General features: G+C 36.5%; 3 protein-coding genes across 3 annotated transcripts; 1 reads left to right on the top strand and 2 right to left on the bottom strand.

Annotated features, from left to right (window-relative positions):
- Positions 1 to 3,627: 3,627 nt before the first annotated feature.
- LOC130712967 (uncharacterized) lies at positions 3,628 to 6,031 on the bottom strand. Its single transcript, XM_057562777.1, has 7 exons — positions 6,014 to 6,031; positions 5,766 to 5,882; positions 5,529 to 5,673; positions 4,417 to 5,361; positions 4,132 to 4,360; positions 3,861 to 4,018; positions 3,628 to 3,755 (listed from the first exon to the last, which is right to left on the bottom strand). Exons 1-7 carry the CDS (start codon positions 6,029 to 6,031, stop codon positions 3,628 to 3,630), a joined length of 1,740 nt encoding a protein of 579 aa, XP_057418760.1.
- A 465-nt stretch (positions 6,032 to 6,496) lies between these two features.
- LOC130712966 (peroxidase 5-like) lies at positions 6,497 to 9,872 on the top strand. The gene is made up of 3 exons (XM_057562776.1): positions 6,497 to 6,570; positions 8,351 to 8,585; positions 8,847 to 9,872. Exons 1-3 carry the CDS (start codon positions 6,497 to 6,499, stop codon positions 9,615 to 9,617), a joined length of 1,080 nt encoding a protein of 359 aa, XP_057418759.1. The 3' UTR covers positions 9,618 to 9,872.
- Positions 9,873 to 10,164: 292 nt separating this feature from the next.
- LOC130713693 (phosphatidylinositol transfer protein CSR1) lies at positions 10,165 to 13,373 on the bottom strand. Its single transcript, XM_057563487.1, has 6 exons — positions 13,092 to 13,373; positions 12,710 to 12,862; positions 12,293 to 12,439; positions 11,585 to 11,737; positions 11,311 to 11,433; positions 10,165 to 10,646 (listed from the first exon to the last, which is right to left on the bottom strand). The coding sequence occupies exons 1-6, from the start codon at positions 13,212 to 13,214 to the stop codon at positions 10,569 to 10,571; spliced, it is 777 nt and encodes a 258-aa protein (XP_057419470.1). The 5' UTR covers positions 13,215 to 13,373; the 3' UTR covers positions 10,165 to 10,568.
- Between the last annotated feature and the right edge of the window lie 6,072 nt (positions 13,374 to 19,445).

Here is a 19,445-nt window from a genome sequence, read left to right as displayed (position 1 = left end):
CATCTGAGAAAGCAGAAGAAAGAAAAAAAAATTCAAAAGAAAAAAGATCGATTTTATTTATAGCAAATAAAAGCTTGAGAACAATCCTACTCAATTAGGATTATATCAATAGCCCCTCACTAACATCAAGCCACCAAAGTCATATCAAGTTACAGGTTAAATAAAAATATAATTGTGTAACTTTATGTCATAAGATGCTCCATTAAATTAACTTAAAAAGATCCTAACAGGACAATCTTTTCTACCAAATGAAGATTAAATCCCTTCAACGATCTCTGTTATTTCTAAAAACATTAGATTTTCCCTAGCACTTGGCTAACACATTTGTGTACATTTTCATCAGGGATTCAGGGTCAAAAACAATTTGGCCAGCTCCCACAAACAGCTTGGAGCATAACATAACAGCTGAAGCCAAAGAAAGTTTCACAGAACCAAACAAATCTACAAATGCCATGTGAACCCACTCTAAACACCATCTGACTTGGCGATCATAATGTACAAAACTGGTGCAATGGCAATCACCCACCATGATGCGAAAGATTAATCGTCACTCCTGCTGAGCCCCACCCCACTTTCAATTTTAGGAGCCAACTGAAAAACAATGGCATCAAATAACAATGTAAACAAAAAGAAATTTGATAGATTTTTTTTTAAGAGAAGTAAAGAAAAGGACAAATCTGCTCACTGTAGAATATTCAAGAAACCCCCAATACCATTCTTCAAAACAAACGTAATTGCACACATACATTTTAAAGTGACCCCAACACTAATTGGCAATAACTAAATAAGAAGACAAGTAGATTAGGAAGGCTGCAAAGACAGCTAAACAAAAATAAAGTTTCAAATCACTAACTAAGTGAAAAAAATAAGGTTGGAAAGGTAAACATGCATAGTAAATGATTTAGATGTTAGCAATTTATGAGGCATTGAAAAGGTAAACATACAGAGTAAATGGTTTAGATGTTAGCAATTTATGAGGCATTGAAGTAGTAATCATGGAATGAATAAATGAAAGAGCTTAATTAAGACTATTTTTTTCAATTTGTACATTTAGGCTCTAGAATTCTCAGATAATGGTGACAAATTGTCTTACTCTTATAGCAGAGTTTCTAAAGTCATCATTGAAGCCATTATAGTATCCACACAGCAATACAAACTACTGAGAAAAACATGACAGTTACAAACCACATCATTGGAGTGAATGGTGTGAGAAAAGCCCAAGCACGAGATTTCAACTTCTTGATAGATGCCACAACCTGAATCAATACATGGTTGTGTAAAATCTACTATATTGGTTTGATTTGTAAAATCCACTATAAACAGAAAATAATTCCTTTGTATGAATCTAAATCTGCAAATAATTCTTGTATGTGACTTTCACTTGCAAACCGGACAAACCTGCAAAGAGAGTCCTCACTAATAGACTTGAAAAATCACAACAATATTCATCAGATGAGAGCTCAATTGAATGAAAAAAAGAATCACACTTAGAATCATAAAGAGGCAAACCAAATTTGCTCAGTTTCTCAGACAATGAAAGATTACAGCAGTTGAACATTTCATAGCAATAATTTCCTGCCAAACACTATTAACATGAGAATCAACAATTTTTTTGTAAATATTTGCAATTTTTCAGTCAGACACTTGAGCTCCCCCATAATGTTTGTTAGAAATATAGTTGGGCTTTCTCCTTATAACTTAAGCTTTTAGGGGATTTGTTCCCTATCGTTCAATACCAAATCAATGCAACCACAATAACTTCATTTCAAGCATGCTAAATAAATTCCCACCTCCCTCTTCTAAAAAAAACTAACTTAATCAATCATATGGCTTCCCAATGGATCATAAAGTTTAAGAAGCACATACTAAAAACAGGGGAAAAGAGCAGAATTTGATATCATACACTTCTCTACAGTATACCCATTTAATTACTTACAGAACATTCTTCATTGCCTACACTTCAGAAGCTTCAGCCACATTTCAGACTGATAGTGTTTTTGAGGCCTCAAAATCTCATAAGCCTTCCCCTGCAGCCCTTTAAAAGGATAGCTGTTATTTTCCTTCATTGAGAAATACACATAAAGCATTCTGTAACCACTTTGTGGTGCAAAAGCTAAAGCAACAATAGAGTTCATAATTCAACAAATTGATTCAATCAACTTTACACTATTCTCCAACTCTATGTTATGAGTTCTATTTCTTGAAAAATAATCAAATGTAAAGAAAACACACACTCATGAATGAAACAACAGAACAATGAAGAGATTAACCGTGAGAACACTGCATGAACACACACTCTAAAACCAAAGGAGTATTTATAGGAGTGGAAATGAAAGAAGCCCATTACTCTATAACCAGTAGGGTATCAATTGAATATTAGTAGGTTAACTATTTGTACTATCAATTTAGTAATAGGGTTTTTAATGAAAGAGTGAATAACTGGATAAAGGAAACTCATCTGACCATTGGAACCACCATCAACGTGATGAAATCCCCCATCATCAATTGGATCAAAAAAACGTGAAAACCCAATAAAGGAGGAAAGGAAACCCAAAACATTGCTGATGGTTCAAACCCAAAACGAATGAACAGTGGATTCAAACCAAATCGTCTGGAAAACAGCAACCGGCGGCGGAAAGAAAAGCCTCATCAAATCAATCGGAAACGGTGCAATTGATGGATTGGTCAGAAGTGGGTGGAAAGAGCAACGAAAACACGCAAAAACAGCTAGGGTTCAGATTTATGTGGAGAAAACGCAAGTTGTGGAAGAAGGAAGGTGATGAATGGTACCGTACGACGGAGTGGGTTGAAAGGAGAGGAAACACGTTAAGCCAGCTAGGTTGATTGGAGATGGGGAGAAAGAATGCTGGAGATAGAAAACAACGTCGTTTGCAAGGCTCCACTTGAAAAAGAAAAAAAAGTTGAAAAAGCAGGACACATGGCTAGCAGCGATTGGAGGTCTTGTAGGAATAGTGAAAACAAAACTCATGAATAAGAAGTAGTAGATTCTCACATCTTAAAGCTAAAATAAATAAGTGCAACCACGTGGAAGAAACGAGATATTCTATTGAACGTGTGGAAGGTTTTTAGCAATTAGTTTTGTGTCGAAAGATATGCAGTGGCGGATCCAGGACCCCGGATCAGGGGGTTCAAATTTTTCAAATGAACACATCGGCAAAAATATAATTAAAAATAATGTTCTGAAAACCGGACCGGTCATCGAACCGGTCAAGGCACTGGTTTAAGGTTCAAAGGTCGAACCGGGGTTGAATCGAGGTTGAACCGAGGTTGAACCGTATCAATTTAAATAATATAATTTTATATTATATACATATAAAAATATATATAGATAATTTTTTTAGGTCTTCTAAATCTAATTGTTGTAAAGTAAAATAAGTAAATAACAAAAGCTAAAATATATAAGCCAAAAAACGTAACTCCACAAGTCCAAATGAATGAAATGATAGTTTCTTTAGATGCAAACACCACCAACTTACATAAGTCATAACTCATAACTCATAACATTTAGGTTCAACAATAACCTTAAATCAATACCAATGACAAAAGTCTAAATTTAACAACACTTAACAAAGTATGAATAACAAGTTAACAACACAACAAATATAATCAGAAATCATTAACATCATTAAGATTGATCTCTATTCCATCAAACGACGATGATTCAACATTTGCCCCAATTTGAAAATCAACTGACTCCATCAGTGGCTCCTCTGAAATGCCAACTTCTTCACCACCTAATTACATAACGTGAAAGTGAAAAACTTAATTAAATGTAGCTTTTAAAATGATACTTCTAAATTTGAAACAAGCTCAATAAGATTAAATGATTAATTTTTTACCTGCAACATCTCTTGCATCATCTTCATAAATGTTATTCTCAAGCTCAGCCTCATTATCATCAAACTCAGGAGATGCTTCTTCCTCAACTACCCAAAAGTCAACATTATTGATGCATTCATAATCAACAGGATCATAAGTTCTCTTCTTCAATTCACTCCTAAAATGGAACATTAAAAAGAAAATTTCAAGTTAGAAAGCTAAGATATATTGCAAAAAAATGAAAACATAAGTGATAGTAATATACTAATATTACATAGAAAGAATTTATACCTTTTCTTCAAACGCAAGGTATAAGTAATATAAACATGATCACTTAGCTTTTGGTGTTCAAGTCTATTTCGTTTTTTAGTATGGATGCGTTCAAAGAAACTCCAATTTCTTTCACACCCTGAAGATGATGATGTTTGGCTAAGAATACGAATTGCAATCTTTTGTAACAATGGAGCACTACTCCCATATATTGACCACCATTGAGTTGCAATAAATAAATTTATTAAAACTATTATATATTGTCATGAAATAAATTTACACAATACAATTTAGATAAATATTTACCGGGTTGAATTTGGCTTGCCGCTTGCAAAGCACTTGCTCGACTAAATGAGTCTTTCCGCTCACGATAGACATTCAACTCTAGAAGGGCTTTGGGTAAGCTAGCACATAGACTTTTCACCTCCAACAAATCAACAAGTGACTGCACAACTCTATCCTTTTCAACAAAACTTGGATCATAAAAGAATCCAGGATTTAGAAAGTAAGCTGCTGCATGAAGAGTGTGCTTCAAGTGTTTATCCCATCGAGCTGAAATAATATCTGTGTACGGCTTATACAATTCACTCTTATCCCTGAACATCCGCATGATTGCGTTCTTTGCCCTTTGCATGCCATCATAAACATAGCCCATCGAGGGTTTTTCATCCCCATCTACAATTCTAAGGAGTCGGATAATGGGAGCTGCAATATTTGACACCACCTCACAATCCCTCCAAAATTTACTATCTAAAATGATTCCACTAACAAGTTTACCCGTTGATAACTTATGACCAGTAAAGTGTTGATTAACAACTAGAGCTTGCAAATCAGACTTATGATCAGAAATACTTTTCAATGTGATAAAGGTGGTAGCAAACCGAGTCACCCCTGGACGAACAATTTCTTTCCAACTACTTCTTTTTCTAAGCCAAGATAAAAATATCATATGATTGTAAATAAATATAGTCACCTTAGAAGCTTTTGAGGCAAGATCTGCAATATGTGGCAAGCAACCAATATCCTTCAAAAGGAGATTTATGCAATGAGCAGCACATGGAGTCCAAAAAATGTTCTCATATTTCTGATGAATTAATTTACCGACAGCTAAATAGTTAGCCGCATTATCTGTGACAACATGAACCACGTTTTGAGGTCCAACCCACTCAATAACTTCAGAAAACAAGTGGCACAATGTTGAAGCATCTTTGACAATATCGGATGCATCCACAGATTTGACAAATGACATGCCTATACCACACAATAAACAAGTGAATTAAACAAAGTTTCAACATTATGAACAATATCAAGCAATTAATAAACAAGATTCACAAAAAGTATACCTGTATGACAATACACCATAAAATTTATCAAAGTTCTTTATCGTTGATCACTCCATCCATCAGTCATGATTGTACATCCATACTTAGCCCAATTGGCCCGGTGGCTTTCAACAAGTAACTGACACTCTTTGTTGCAATCTCCTAACAAGTTGACCCTTAATTCATCATAAGATGGTCCTTTAAAACCAGAGCCAATGGCAACAGCTGCATCCAATGCTGGCTGAAAATATGGTGATTGTAATGCATTAAATGGAATGCAAGCATAAAAAAACCATCTAGCAATTGCCATGACTTTCCTTCCTTTTGAAATACAAAATGCTCCCAAGCAGGATCTGTTTTCCCACGAACATTAGCAGCGTTTTCCGCGGCTTCTTGTGTCCCAACAACATTAGGAGAAGCATCAACTGGAGTAGTATTTCTTCCATCATTCTACAATTAAACGGTCATCATATTCATATTCATAAACAGTAAGAGAATTGAGAAATCAAACCCTATGGAAATCAAATAAAGAAAAGGTTGAAAAGAGAAAAGAAAAATCAGTTTGGAAGAAGAAGAAGAACCTGTTGAGTGGTAGCCATGTTTGAACTGAGTTTCAACAGGCTTGCTCTGTTCCTCACTTCCTATGTTTGAACTTTGAACTCTGAAACACCCTGCTGCTGATTGAGGGCCGCCGCCGCCGCAGGAACCACCGCCTTCGTCGGAATCCGCCGCCGCAGGGAGGGTCAAGGCCGGCCGGCGCTCAAGAGGAGAAGGGTTTCACTCGTTCACACGTTTGTGTCTCTCTGGTTTCACTCGTTCTCACGTTTCTGTCTCTGTAACTTGACTAACTTCCTTCGTGCCTTTTTATCTTCCTTTTTTTTTTAAATTTTGTTTCAAAAAAAATTGAAAATAATCAAAACGACGTCGTTCTGTTTTTTCTAAAACCTGATTGACCCGGTTTTGCTTCAAAACGACGTCGTTTTTACGTTTATGTACTGAACCGGGAATAACCAGCCTAACCACGGTTTTTTCAGGTTTGGCCGGTTCCAGACCGGTTTCACCGGATGGCTATGCAGCCGGTTTCCCTTAGGCTCCGGACCGGTACTGTGCCCGGTTCCCGGTCGAACCGGTCCGAACGGTCGGTCGGTCCGGTTTTCAGAACACTGATTAAAAATAACTTTAATATGTTTATACATGAGAAATTATACAAGTCATAGTTATGAAAATAAGTGGGTATTTAGTGCAAATATGTGCAAAACTTAGTCTACTAGTATAATTTACAATTTTTAGGGGGTTTAAAAAAAATTATATAGAAGAAATTTTTTTTGTTCAAGGGGTTCAAATGAACCTCTCACTACAACATAGGTCCGCCCCTGAAGATATGTGTAATACTTAGATTAATTAGCCGTTAGAATTGTAGTTAGAATTTCTTCTATAAAAAGGATTTATGTAATAGCCGTGTTCACAAATTCTTGCTCAAAAAGAACCCCTAAAAGCTATACATCCAACTTAAGCGATAGCAACTATTCAAGAGGAACCTTCTTATTTCAATGCAATATTTTTTCTTTGTTTCTCTTACATTTTGAATTTAAAATTTATTTCAAATTCAAACTTAGACACTTAAACGTTTTCATTAAAAAAAAAATCAAGAAGACTCAAATCCAGTCCTCAAATTGATCTTGGTATCTTTATTTTTACCAACAAATTAATATGATTAGTATAGAGAATGAAACTTTATCTTTTCTAAAAGAAATGAGAGAAAATAAGAGATGTGAATAAAAAAAAAGTGGAAAAAATAGGTGTGTGAAAAAATTATACTTGTTCTCAATATTATTGTTGAGAAGTGGTTTTCTAATTAGATATTCCCCACAAAAGTTTCTTCCGGCTTTTATTTTATCCTATCTTGTTAATGAATCAAATTCTTTTGTTCTGAAAATGTGTCACGATTTATGTTTTTTTTTTAATAAAGGGTCTCATTTTTTGTTTTAACTTTAAACTAATGAAATTGTGATACACCAATTAAAAATGTATGAATATTACATTTAAACTTTACACAAGTGATTTTTAATTGACCTCTCACAAATTTATTGGTGGAACGGAAAATGAAATATCGTTACATAATAGAGGACTTGATAGCTTTTACTATAGTCTATTTCCTCTCTTTCTTCATGATAACCATATCCTAGATTTAATTTTTAACAAGTGTCAAAACTTGGTCAAATAATCAAACTAGTTAAATGCAATATGCAGCCACCAAAGAGTATAAAATTTTCCACTGGCCGGCCCTCAAACTCGTATATTCATCACATTATCATCACTTTTTAATTAGTTTGTCCCTGAAAGTAGTTCAAGTGGTAAGAGTTAGAGACATACGATCGAGTTGGTGAGATGCAGGATGAAAGGTCTAGGGTTTGAACAATGAGAATACCTAACATTTACCAATAAAAACAAGTTTAATAGATATGCATTGTCAGTGTAAAGAAGTTTTACACTGTCATCCAATTATTGTATGTCACGTGAGATAAATACTTATATTCGTCATTTATTTTAATTAAATTATAATTATAATTTCTAATGTGGCGGAAATTAATTGAATATCTGTGTAAAAAAAATTTACACTGATGTATCTTCCTTTTCTCTAAATAAAAACTCTTTAATTAGTTTAATTTCCCACCACGTTAAGAAGTGTTCAACCGCGCGCAGACGTATTTAACAGGATCGATCACACGACTACGTACACACATTTTGTCTGCCAATTAATATTGCCATCATCTCTTTCAAAATGATACCTATAAATACATTCTTTTGAGCACAAGTTCTACATATCCATCTCCTCCTCAATATACTCGGCAACATTGTTACATATATCTATCCAAATACCATTCTCAATATTCCTATAAATTAAATTCAAAGTTTAGAACTTCCAAACTCACTACAACAAACACAAGCATGCATCAAATTATGGTTTCTAGATTGGTTGTGATTCTATCTCTTTGGTCATTGGCCTCAGCATCTCTGCATATTGGTTTCTACAGCTCCACATGTCCATCTGCTGAAGAAATAGTGAGAAACACAGTAAACAAAGCCGTTTCTCTCAACCCAGGCATAGCTGCTGGTTTGATTCGATTGCATTTTCATGATTGCTTTGTGAGGGTACGTACGAATAATATTCTATAAATATGTTTTTCCCTACACTATTGAAAAAAGTTTTGTTTTAGCTCTTTATTTTGTTTTTGTTTAATTTTAGACATAGAATTACCCAAATAGTTATATTTTAGTCTCTTGCAGGATCAATACCATAAGTAAAATGATAATTTGAAACATAACTATGTTAAAAAATACATGGACATTTTAACAAGCAATTGTGGTTTGTTCCATTGTTAAATTGCTATGTTTTTATGTGCACACATGCAGGGTTGTGATGGTTCTGTGTTGCTAGAATCCACTCCCGACAACCCAAGTGTTGAGAGAGACCACCCCGCCAACTACCCAAGCTTACGTGGCTTTGAGGTGATTGAGGAGGCCAAGACCCAATTAGAGGCAACATGTCCTCAAACAGTGTCATGTGCTGACATTCTTGCCTTCGCAGCTCGAGACAGCGCTCTCAAAGTCGGTGGCATTAAGTACGATGTGCCATCAGGACGAAGAGACGGTCGCATCTCCATTAGAGATGAAGTGCCACAAAATCTACCATCTCCAGACTCCAACGCTGATGAACTAGTTAGAAATTTTTCACGAAAAGGTTTGTCACTAGACGAAATGGTTACACTCTCAGGAGCACATTCAATCGGCGTGTCGCATTGTTCCTCCTTCTCTAAGCGCCTCTACTCTTTCAACGATACACATCCTCAAGATTCCTCCATGGACCCTTCTTTCGCTGCATATTTGAAAGCTAAGTGTCCTCAACCACCGAGCAACACGGATCCAATGACGGACTTTGATGCTATTACTCCTATTCGTTTGGATAACAAGTACTATAAGGGAGTCATCAACCATCGTGTCTTGTTGACCTCTGATCAAACGTTGTTGAGCAGTCAATCAACAAGGGAAATGGTTGTGAGCAATGCCAATTACGGTGATAGTTGGGCGATGAAGTTTGGCGAGACAATGGTGCACATGGGTTTCATTGATGTGCTAACTGGCTCTGATGGAGAGATCAGGAAGCATTGCACCTTTGTTAATTAAGCGTGGTTTCAGGGCTCGGGCTATTATCACGGAAGATCTCTTGCAAAATAAAACTTCCATCTCTGAATTCTGTAATAATTGTTTGGTTTTGTTTGAATAACTTTTTGCTTGTCTATATCAAAAATTTGTGATTGCCTCTTGTGTGCATTCTTTTGGATTGAGATTGAAAGTTAGTGGCCGATTGAAATGTAAACCCTTTTATTCCTTTTACTGTGTCTTATGTGTTCTGTTTGAATTATTTTGGATTTTTTTTTCTTGAACAAGGCATCACACAACCGGTAACTATGAGTCTATGACACTAATCTATCACCTCACTATCAACACACTAAGTGATGAAGTGCTGAACCACTATATCAACCCACTCACTTGGTTATTTTGGATTGATATTGAATGAAAGTTTCTTTTGGAAATCAAAACAAATTTATATAAAAGCTAATTTTTGTAGAAGCACTGGAAGATTTAAAACAAAAGATTATATTAAAACACAATTTTCTACCTCTTTTACAGATATTGGTAAGAATATAATATATTTTGGTCGAATATAAGATGCAGAGCCAAAAAAGAAGCAATAATAAACTGACAATGCATTTTTTATCTCTAGAATGTATTATCCTTAACAGAAGGTGAGTACAATTCAACCCACAACCACAATTCTCCTATCTGCAGCATTATTCCTCTCAGATTCCTACATAATTTACATATCATGCTTAAGAAGAAACAATGAAATGGGATGGCTATTCCAGAATGGTTCTACTAAAATTCCTCTCAGAATTCTCATTAGCTCTTTAAAGTAAGAAAATATTTCTTTCCCTACTAAATAAATGATGTGTTGCTGTCATCAGATCCACATATAGGTCTTAGAAAGTCCAAGATAAATGATAAATAAGAGTAGGCCTGGAAAATGTGCTACAGCTCTTCATATTGTCCAGAAATAGTCCTTAAATAACCTTTTCAATTTCTGAGACTTGGTGGCAAGGTTTCATTTGTAAAATATTCCTTCCTGACAGTCTCTACAGAGCAAAATCTTACCTGCAAAAGAAGGTGGAACAGAAGGAAGGAATTAGAAGAAACTGAAGATTGGGTCGCACTAAGACTTATATTTAACACCAAGCAGTGCTGAAATTAATCATTATGATTTTTACACTTCAAAATGTGAGCCAACAATCATACGCCAAATATCACATAAGCAAAGTAGCAAAATATTCTGCTAATTGACAAGTTAAACCTAAAGTGAAAATATTTTTTTCTCAGTCCATAGAGGGAGGTCTGTTAATTTTTTGGTCTCGAAGTATGTGTTCACATCTGTTTGCACTGGTACCAACGGATATCTCAACAGATAATCAGCTAAAGCCACTAGGACTGTCCTGTCAGTGGGCGACAACATCCAACTCTTGTGATGAGAAAAAGCCCCTATATCCAATTACATCTTAACTTGAATACAAACTATTAGTAACCTAATCAAACAGTGGAGAGAGATCATAAGAATCCCAATAATTTTACTTCGTTAGCACAACTGCCATACGTAGAAGGGTCACAGACAAATACAAAATGAAGCAGAGAGAAATTGTGTACAATTTGGGCGAGAGTTAAGAGATGAACCAAGCATATATAAGCTCACATTCAGTAAAAAAAGGTAAAAAGTACCTCTTGTTTTATATGTTAATAATTGCACATTAAAATGGGCAACACTTACCAGAGAAGCATATGATTTTATCAACGGCTTGATTAGCAGCCATATTGGCTTAAACACAAAAGGAGCATCAACAAATAGTACTTGAGCCAATCGCATGGGATAGTAATAATAGAAAACATCAAACTGCAAAAAACAATGAAATATTTTAGTTTTTATGATGCTCATTGTCCAATTTCTTTCTGGCGAGGCACTGTAGTTCATAACACAAATTAGGTGATGACAAACACAGACTTCTCAACTAAAAGATATTTGGCAGATAGTCAATAAACATTACCAAGAATGCCACGAATTTAAGATCTGCATTTTCTGTGCCGAAACCTCTGAGATCAACTATTCCAAGCACCTGTTCTTTACCAGATGGAAGCTTACTCAATGCCTTTTCAACTAAGAAAACACACAGCCTCTCATCATCGGAGGGATCTTGTGCCTGTGATATAAGTAATATTCATATTGTCATGGACAGTTTTCCAAAAGTCATGAGCAGCCAGTTACATGTAGGGTACCTCCACAAACTAATAGATGCAATGACAACGCAAACTACGGAATATCCAGGAGAAATGATCTAGATTAACCTCAGTTGCGCCAATTAAAATCAAATTGCTAGTAATACTATCAGATATTCATATGCGAAATTACGCAATCTTATTCCTCAACTTATGATACATAATAGAAGTGTTAACTGCAAATGATGAAGAGCTAGAAGAAACAATGAACAGCGAAAAACAACGAGAAGAAAAAACGGAAGAAAAGTAAGCAAGTCCTTAACAAATAGGAATCAGGGTACCAATGAGAAATCATAAATTATAAATAATTAGCCTAAAGAAATTGAACATGTCTATCCTTCAGTGTAACGCAATTTTTGGCTACATGCAAGTAACCACACCACATTCATGTTTGCTCTGATCGCTTCAGAGAACATAAAAAAGAGGTACAAAGTATTACAAAGCCATTAAAAAATTGACACTACAACTTGTACTCTTACTTTAGGAAAATGTTTTGATGCGACCACCACAAGCACGGGTCTTCCATTAATATCTAGAAAGTCATGTACATATGCTTTCCCCGATCGAGCAGCATCTTTAACAGCTTCTTCAGTCAATTTCGACACCTCAAAATCTTGACGCCATTTCTAATAGAGTAGAAGGAAAAGTAACAAACAAGCATGTAGTAATAATACTTTCAAGCATGGAGGGCATGCTTGAATGAGTAGATGGAATTCTTGCAATGAAAGCTAATTTAACAGGCTTATGATTACATTAGAAAACAAAATGTACTCACACTTTCCACCTCCTCAACCAAACTTACTCTAAACTAAATTAGTAAACAATGATCATGCTGTGTAAATGAAAGAAAAAAAACAACAACATTCATAATCATTTAATTATGAGAAGAAGGATACAATGGCTTTAGTCAATTTGGAAACAGCTTCATCAACAGAAAACTTTCGATCTTTCAGAAACCATTGAATCATATCTTCATCATCCCTACCATTTCTACCAACAGGGAGGCTATGATGCTCTTTTTCAAGCTTCTCCTTCACTGCCAGAACTAACTGCAAATTTTTTAGTACAAAAAAAAAACAAATCAAATCTTGATTTAATTTAACCAATTGGGGTGTTGAATTTTTGTTTTGTTCTGTTAAAAAGATTGATTTTTCGTCCTGTAACTTGAAAAATTCTAACTGGGTTTCTAACTTCTCCTGCCCATATAATAAAAATTGAAACTTATGAACTAAACCAACCATGTAACCATGATTCTGCAAAGATGAATGAAATAGTGACCTTGCGTGAGTGGAGTTGCGGTTGAAGGTTGCAGCTTCGAACAGCGAAGTTGGTACTCCGAACGGGAAGGTTTGAAGGAAGACGAGGAAGAGGGATGGTTGGGTACACACGCAGAAGCGCCATTCAATGTCTCTGCTTCTGCTTCTGCTTCTGATTCTGATTCTGATTCTGGTTGCTTTCCTCCGATTCTATCCTTGAAGATGGTGGATGGTGGGTGCGAGTTTGCTTCTCTGGCTTTTGGGTTCCATCTTTGGATTATTTATGTCATGTCATTTGGTGTTAGACACCATTTTGGAGGTGCATAAATATATGGATTTATAAAAAATAGGTGAAGGTGATAAAGTAGATGAATCTACTCATTTGTAATTTTGGTTCTCTATTAAAATGTTTTTATAATTAAGTTCACAAATTATTTTTTTATTTACTTGGAGAGTCAAAGAACCGAAAACAAGAAAACAAACAAAGATAATTGTAGAGAAAGAAGCTTTTGTACAATCATAAAATGCCAAATCTCCGCTCTACATCTATAAGAGGGGTGCCCACTAGGGTGGGCAACCTTTAAAGCTGGTCCACCAGTGGACCAAGGCTATTTTGGTAATTCACAATATATTAGAAATTAAAAATAAAAAATTGAAATGTTGAGCTTCATGAGTCCAGATTCATTGAACAACCTCCATTAAACCTCATTGAACCCAGACTATCAAACTCACACCACCTCTAGTGTGGCATTGTGCTGCTGCCCCACTGCTACCGCTGCCGTCCGCTGCCATTGTCTTTAATTTATCCCGATTATCATATCAACTCCAGATTAATCTTGTTTTTTTTTTTTGGAAAAACTGTGCTGGAATTGTTCCATATTCAACTCATTAATCTCACCAGAGCCTTTCATTGTCATCTAAATAATCTTGTTACAAGCCTTCATTACAATTAAGCAGATTGATTAATTTCAAAAGATTTATCTTGTTATTCAAAAAAAGATGCCCAGGCTTCAACAACAGATTTATCTTGTTATTCGAAAAAAATTGACATCATCTCGTTCTCATTTACAGATCCATGGCTTTGGATAAAGGGTCTTGTATTATGTTTTTGAAGAGAAAGATAAATTTCAATTGAAGAAGAATCACAACATTTGCAAGGGAAGGTCATCACAGAAGAGAAAAAAAACTTGCAACTTGTAACACCTCGATTTCCAGGTGTCACTTTAGTAACTCAAAAATAAAATAAAGCGGAAAAGCAGGTATTTTTTTTCATTTTCTTTTTAAATAAAAAGATTTGTCGAAATAAAGACTCAACCCATTCGCGATTAACAGCGACTAATATACAATATAAGCACAGCCCTTGCTGCAACCAAAAACATCGTCACGAGTGTCCTCAAGTGACGGAAAGTAACATCAAGTAACTGAAAGTAGTGCCTGCAGGCAAACAAGTGCGACCCATAGCCAGAGTCACAAGTTTTATAAATACAGTCCTCCAAGAAAGTAAGTTAGCCCAGAACGGCTTCCAAAAGACCTCTTACGTCTGACAAACTCCCCGTGATCCTCATGGAAGAGAACCACACAAAAGCTAATAGTCGGGGACCTACCCTGCCCCCAAAATAAGAAATGACAATCAGAGCTATGACAACGACACCCGATATACTACACCCCTAACATCGACCCTCATCCGATCCTGCATGAAGTCCGGGTCCACGTCGAAGGCTCAGTAGTAGTCATTTCGCTCCGGGTCCTCCCCGAACAACGAACCATCACGAATCAACTGTTGAACGTCTGGCAGCAGGCCGACCGCCCAAACACAAACATGAACACAAAACCAAGGCGCGAGGGTCAACTCACAGAATATAATAGATAATACAAGCAACATGTGAAGAATAGGGGGTATATATATATATGTTGTATATATGCATATAAGTTTTGTATTGCCTACCCTAAGGTATATACATAGCATGCTATCGAATCTCTAATGCAATTCAATCATCAAAAACACATAACGATGTTTATCAACATCAAATCATCAAAAACACATAACGATGTTTATCAATATCAAATCATCAGGATCTCAACAAATATAGTTAGAGTGCATGATATGTCATGCAACGTCAATCCAAAAATGTTCCAGAAGAAGTAGGCTGGGCACGATCGAGTCGGTCCTAACACTGGCCTTGTGTCGACCATATCCCTCGGGTGACGCTTACAACCTAGACATAGCCGGATCAGTCCTAACCCTGTGGGTCGACTTTTTCCTCCGTTGTGCCCGACATGAACAGGTCGATCCTAACCGTGCGGTCGATCATATCCCCCGTCGAATGCCCGAGGTACCCGGAGGTACCTTTCACGAATAAATGCATGAATGCAATATGGTTAGCCAAACAACGACCGTCCTCACCAGGATACACGTGTCTAGCTAGAGTATACTGTCTCTACTGTACCCGAAGGCATACTGTACCCGAAGGTATATTGTGGTCATTGACAAAAAACTTGCTTAATCAGCAAAAGTGTTAGAGTTTATTGGCTCTACTGTACCCTAAGGTAAATGTCGATTCTGCGACAAAAGACAGATAAATATAAAAAGAGTGTAATCACCCTTGATGACTTCTTGAGTCACCTGACTCATCAAATTTCGATGGTCAAAAACTGCTCAACGAGCGAAAGGGTACCAATGTACTCGGAAACTTATAGTCCCCTGGCTTGTCTTTTAGATAGCCAAACAAATAAACTGCTCATCGAACGAAGAGTACTTATGTATTTGGAAACCTATAGTTCCCCGACTTATCCCTTTAGATAGTCGAACCATAAAACTGCTCATCGAGCAAAAGAGTATAAACATACTCAGAAACTTATGAGTTTCCCCAAAACTTGGATTCGGCGACACTTCTCATTTTCCAAAACTAGTATCCAAGCCCTAAGCTTTTATGTGAGATTGTTATCATTATTTAAAGAGTTCAGATGTTGTTTAGTAAATTATGAATTTTCCTTGAAAATTAGTTTTCATTTATGTCTGTCTCTAATCTTATGAGTTTAAAAGATCCCATCATCCCAAGTAAATCCCAGAGAAGGTCTCGATCCACTAAAATAATAATAGGGGTTCGAACCTCGGTTTGTCCCGTCAAACTTTCCAAAATCTCATCATGAGTATGGAATAGCTACCTGTTTGTTTTCCCACACTCTGACATACAACAGATATATGTATAATTGCACAACCAAGTTAGCACAATCCAACAATCATGACACATATATCAACACATCCTAAGATTAACCATTTAGCACATAGCATGTGAATCAATCAACAATCAATCAAAGCGATAAGAAAATCTCAATCAACAATGTCGGCCGAAGCCTCAGAAAACGGAGACACACGTCTCAATTAGTTCACTCGGCCGAAGCCTCCAGAAAACATTTCCCAGTCAATCAACAATTAAGTGCATAAACAATAAACCAAGTCGAATTGATCGACGCCTAAAACATTAGCTAGCAAGGTAAGTTGCCCTCACCTCTAGTTCCTCCAGAATCACAGTGTAAGTCACACTCGCAAGCTTCCTCTGTCAAGTCCAAGGTTCCCACAACCGAACCTTAGAGTAAGCAAAGCAAAAATCAATCAAAATAAGTCGGTACAATCGAAACAATACTAACTAACGTTAGACAAAGCTCAAGAAGCTTCAGAGTACAACATTTAGGCACGAATGGAAGGGCTTTCCCCGAATGGATGAGTTTTGACTCGATTCAAGTTTTGTACAAAAACACTTTATTCGCTAAAACGTGCATAATTCGAGCTACAGAACTCGGAATGACACGAAACGAAAGCCAAAATTTCGACAACGGAGAGAGCTACGCTATATCTCAGGTCATACAGACCCAACAATTATTTTTGGACACGGTACCATACCAAATAAGTTTCGGCCACTATCAAAATAGGGTTTCCCGAACTTTTTCTTCGATCTAATTTAATTCCTAGGTATTCTTAGGTGATATCTAGGTCAGGGAAACTCTCAAAAAGATTATCGGGTCGAGAACTAACACAGGGGTATTTTGATCAGTGTTTTTAGCCCGAAAACTCAAAGTCGGAATTTTGAAAAATAAATTTGATGAGCGTGTTCCTAATGACATTTATAACAACTAATCCTACTGACACTAAGCTCAGTCAAGAGTTTTTAATCCAAAGAACGAAGCTTTGGTCAGAAAATGAGTATTTTCACAGAATTGAAGCTCCGCGACGATTCGGCGAGATTCAGCAGAAAACAACTGGATATTCATGCTCTTGGGCATGTAGGCAATAAGTTTAGACACTGAAATCAAGTTATTTGGGCAGTTTTACAAAAAGCTCGAAACTTTGAGCACAGAAAGACATAGAGAAAAGCGACAGAATTTACGATCAGAGGTAAGGAAAAACATCAGTACCTCGAGGCCTACGTGTAGCAACGAACAGAGCGACGATCAGACAAGAATTGGCGAAAATCTCTCCTCCCTTTCTCTCCTCCTTGGCCGCGGGTTTGGTGTGGCAATGGTGAAGAATTTTTGAGTTTTTCTCCTATTTATAGGAGATGGAAAACGCGGGAAAAAGAAAATTTCGCGATTCCGATTTTTCCTGTGCATTCCTCTGTGAATTCTAAGATAGGTTCTGGCGACAGAGTTCCAGAACTCAAAACAGGTTTCTTGGAATTTAAACAAACGATCCAAAGTCGGTGTAAATCGATTTTACCCGAAAAACTCTTTTTTGCAGTTGATGTCGAATGAGAAAACTTATTTCTGAAGAAAGATTAAAAACATCGAAAGAAATGGGTGCACGCGTGTGGAATCTTCGTTTGAAGCTCCAAATAGAAAAAGTCTCCATCGACAGTTTATTTTAAGGTTCTTGAGCTATCAGAGATTAAGTTTCGGCAAACTTCCGAGAATTAGATTCGGACGTTCGTACATTCCAGGGTTTCGTATCGAAACGCTTGTCATGGAAAGGATTAAGAGAAGTTCTAACACTCCTTTGAAGATTTTTGGAATTAGTTCCTATAGTGCTTTAAGAGTAAATTAATCAATTACTAACGCTCTTGCCCTAGGCGTAAGCGAATAAGACTCGCGTTATAACTTATATCGATTTTAATACTATTCCTAGTCTTTTCCTGAACTTTCTCCTTCATAAATTTATTCCATTCGGTAAACACTTGTTCAGGTTTCCCTTCACGATACATCGAACCTAGTCGTGAATAGGAATTTCATTAATTTATTCTAAGCTTAAAAACTTGGGTCTCACACAACTCAAATCACAACATTTACAACTGAAATCATTAATTTTACAATAGAAGATGAGGGGGTTGGATTCTCTCCGATTTACTGCTTACAAAAGATGTGGTGGTGCCTCCGATCCGTTTGGCTTCTTGCATGTGCGTTACAGTTCCATTCTGACGGCAGCACCTCTTCGATCTGGTTGTTCAGACTGTAGATCCGCTCTGATTTGAGGGTTGGAGACACGAACAACACCGATTCGCTCTGATTTGAAGGTTTTGTGAGTGAAAAACCAAAGGAAGAAGAAAAGGGAGTGAGAAAGATGGTCGGCGACATGAGATCAACGCAAATCGGAGGAAGAAGGGGAATAAGGGGGTCGAGTGAGGAAGAGAAAGATGGGGAAGATGAGAGAACAGATCTGAGAGAGGGAGACTGAGAGCAGTATGCGGCTGAGGAAGAGAGAGGAAGAGAACAGTTAGCTAATTTTAGGGTTGGAAGTCGATTTTACTTTTGTACCCTGTGTTCATCAATTTAATCATAACCATCCATTTATAGAATATTCCAAGAATCTTGAATCTAACGGTATTTAAGCATTGGTGCACCGGTGGACCAGTTTTAAACTGGCCCACCCTAGTGGGCACCATAAGGAGGAACCAAAAAAAAATAAGACCAATGTTTAACTCACGAAACTTGCCGGCCGATCAATTCACTACTTGATTGAATTCTCTGGTGATTTGTCGGCCAGTTGATTCATAACTTGATTGAATTCTCTTGAAATATGAATACAACGAACAATCAATGTTTCCTGAATCACATTCTAATATGAGCCTCCATGAAAATGTTCAGTTGAAACCAATCACAGTCTTCATTCATTAAGTAAAGAAAAACTTGGGAATTTCTTTTATCTAATACTCTTATAAAACCTCTATCCTAGGCTAAGGGTAGTACTGAAAATAAGGCCTAAAGTTAAGCCCAAGAACATTCGAGCCTCCCAAGTTTAATAAAATAGAAAATAATTTAATGCCTAGAAGAGTCCTTGCAAACACCGCGACCCTTTGAATAATCTATACCATTGGATAGGTCTAGTAGGGACGGCGGAGCTAAAACTTAAGAACTGTGATGCTTTGTCCATACAAGGCTCATGATA

The sequence above is a fragment of the Lotus japonicus genome, chromosome 4, assembly GCF_012489685.1.
Source record: "Lotus japonicus ecotype B-129 chromosome 4, LjGifu_v1.2".
Taxonomy (NCBI): domain Eukaryota; kingdom Viridiplantae; phylum Streptophyta; class Magnoliopsida; order Fabales; family Fabaceae; genus Lotus; species Lotus japonicus.
Note: the sequence above shows the minus strand (reverse complement) of the source record. Positions and strands in the feature narration are given on the sequence as shown.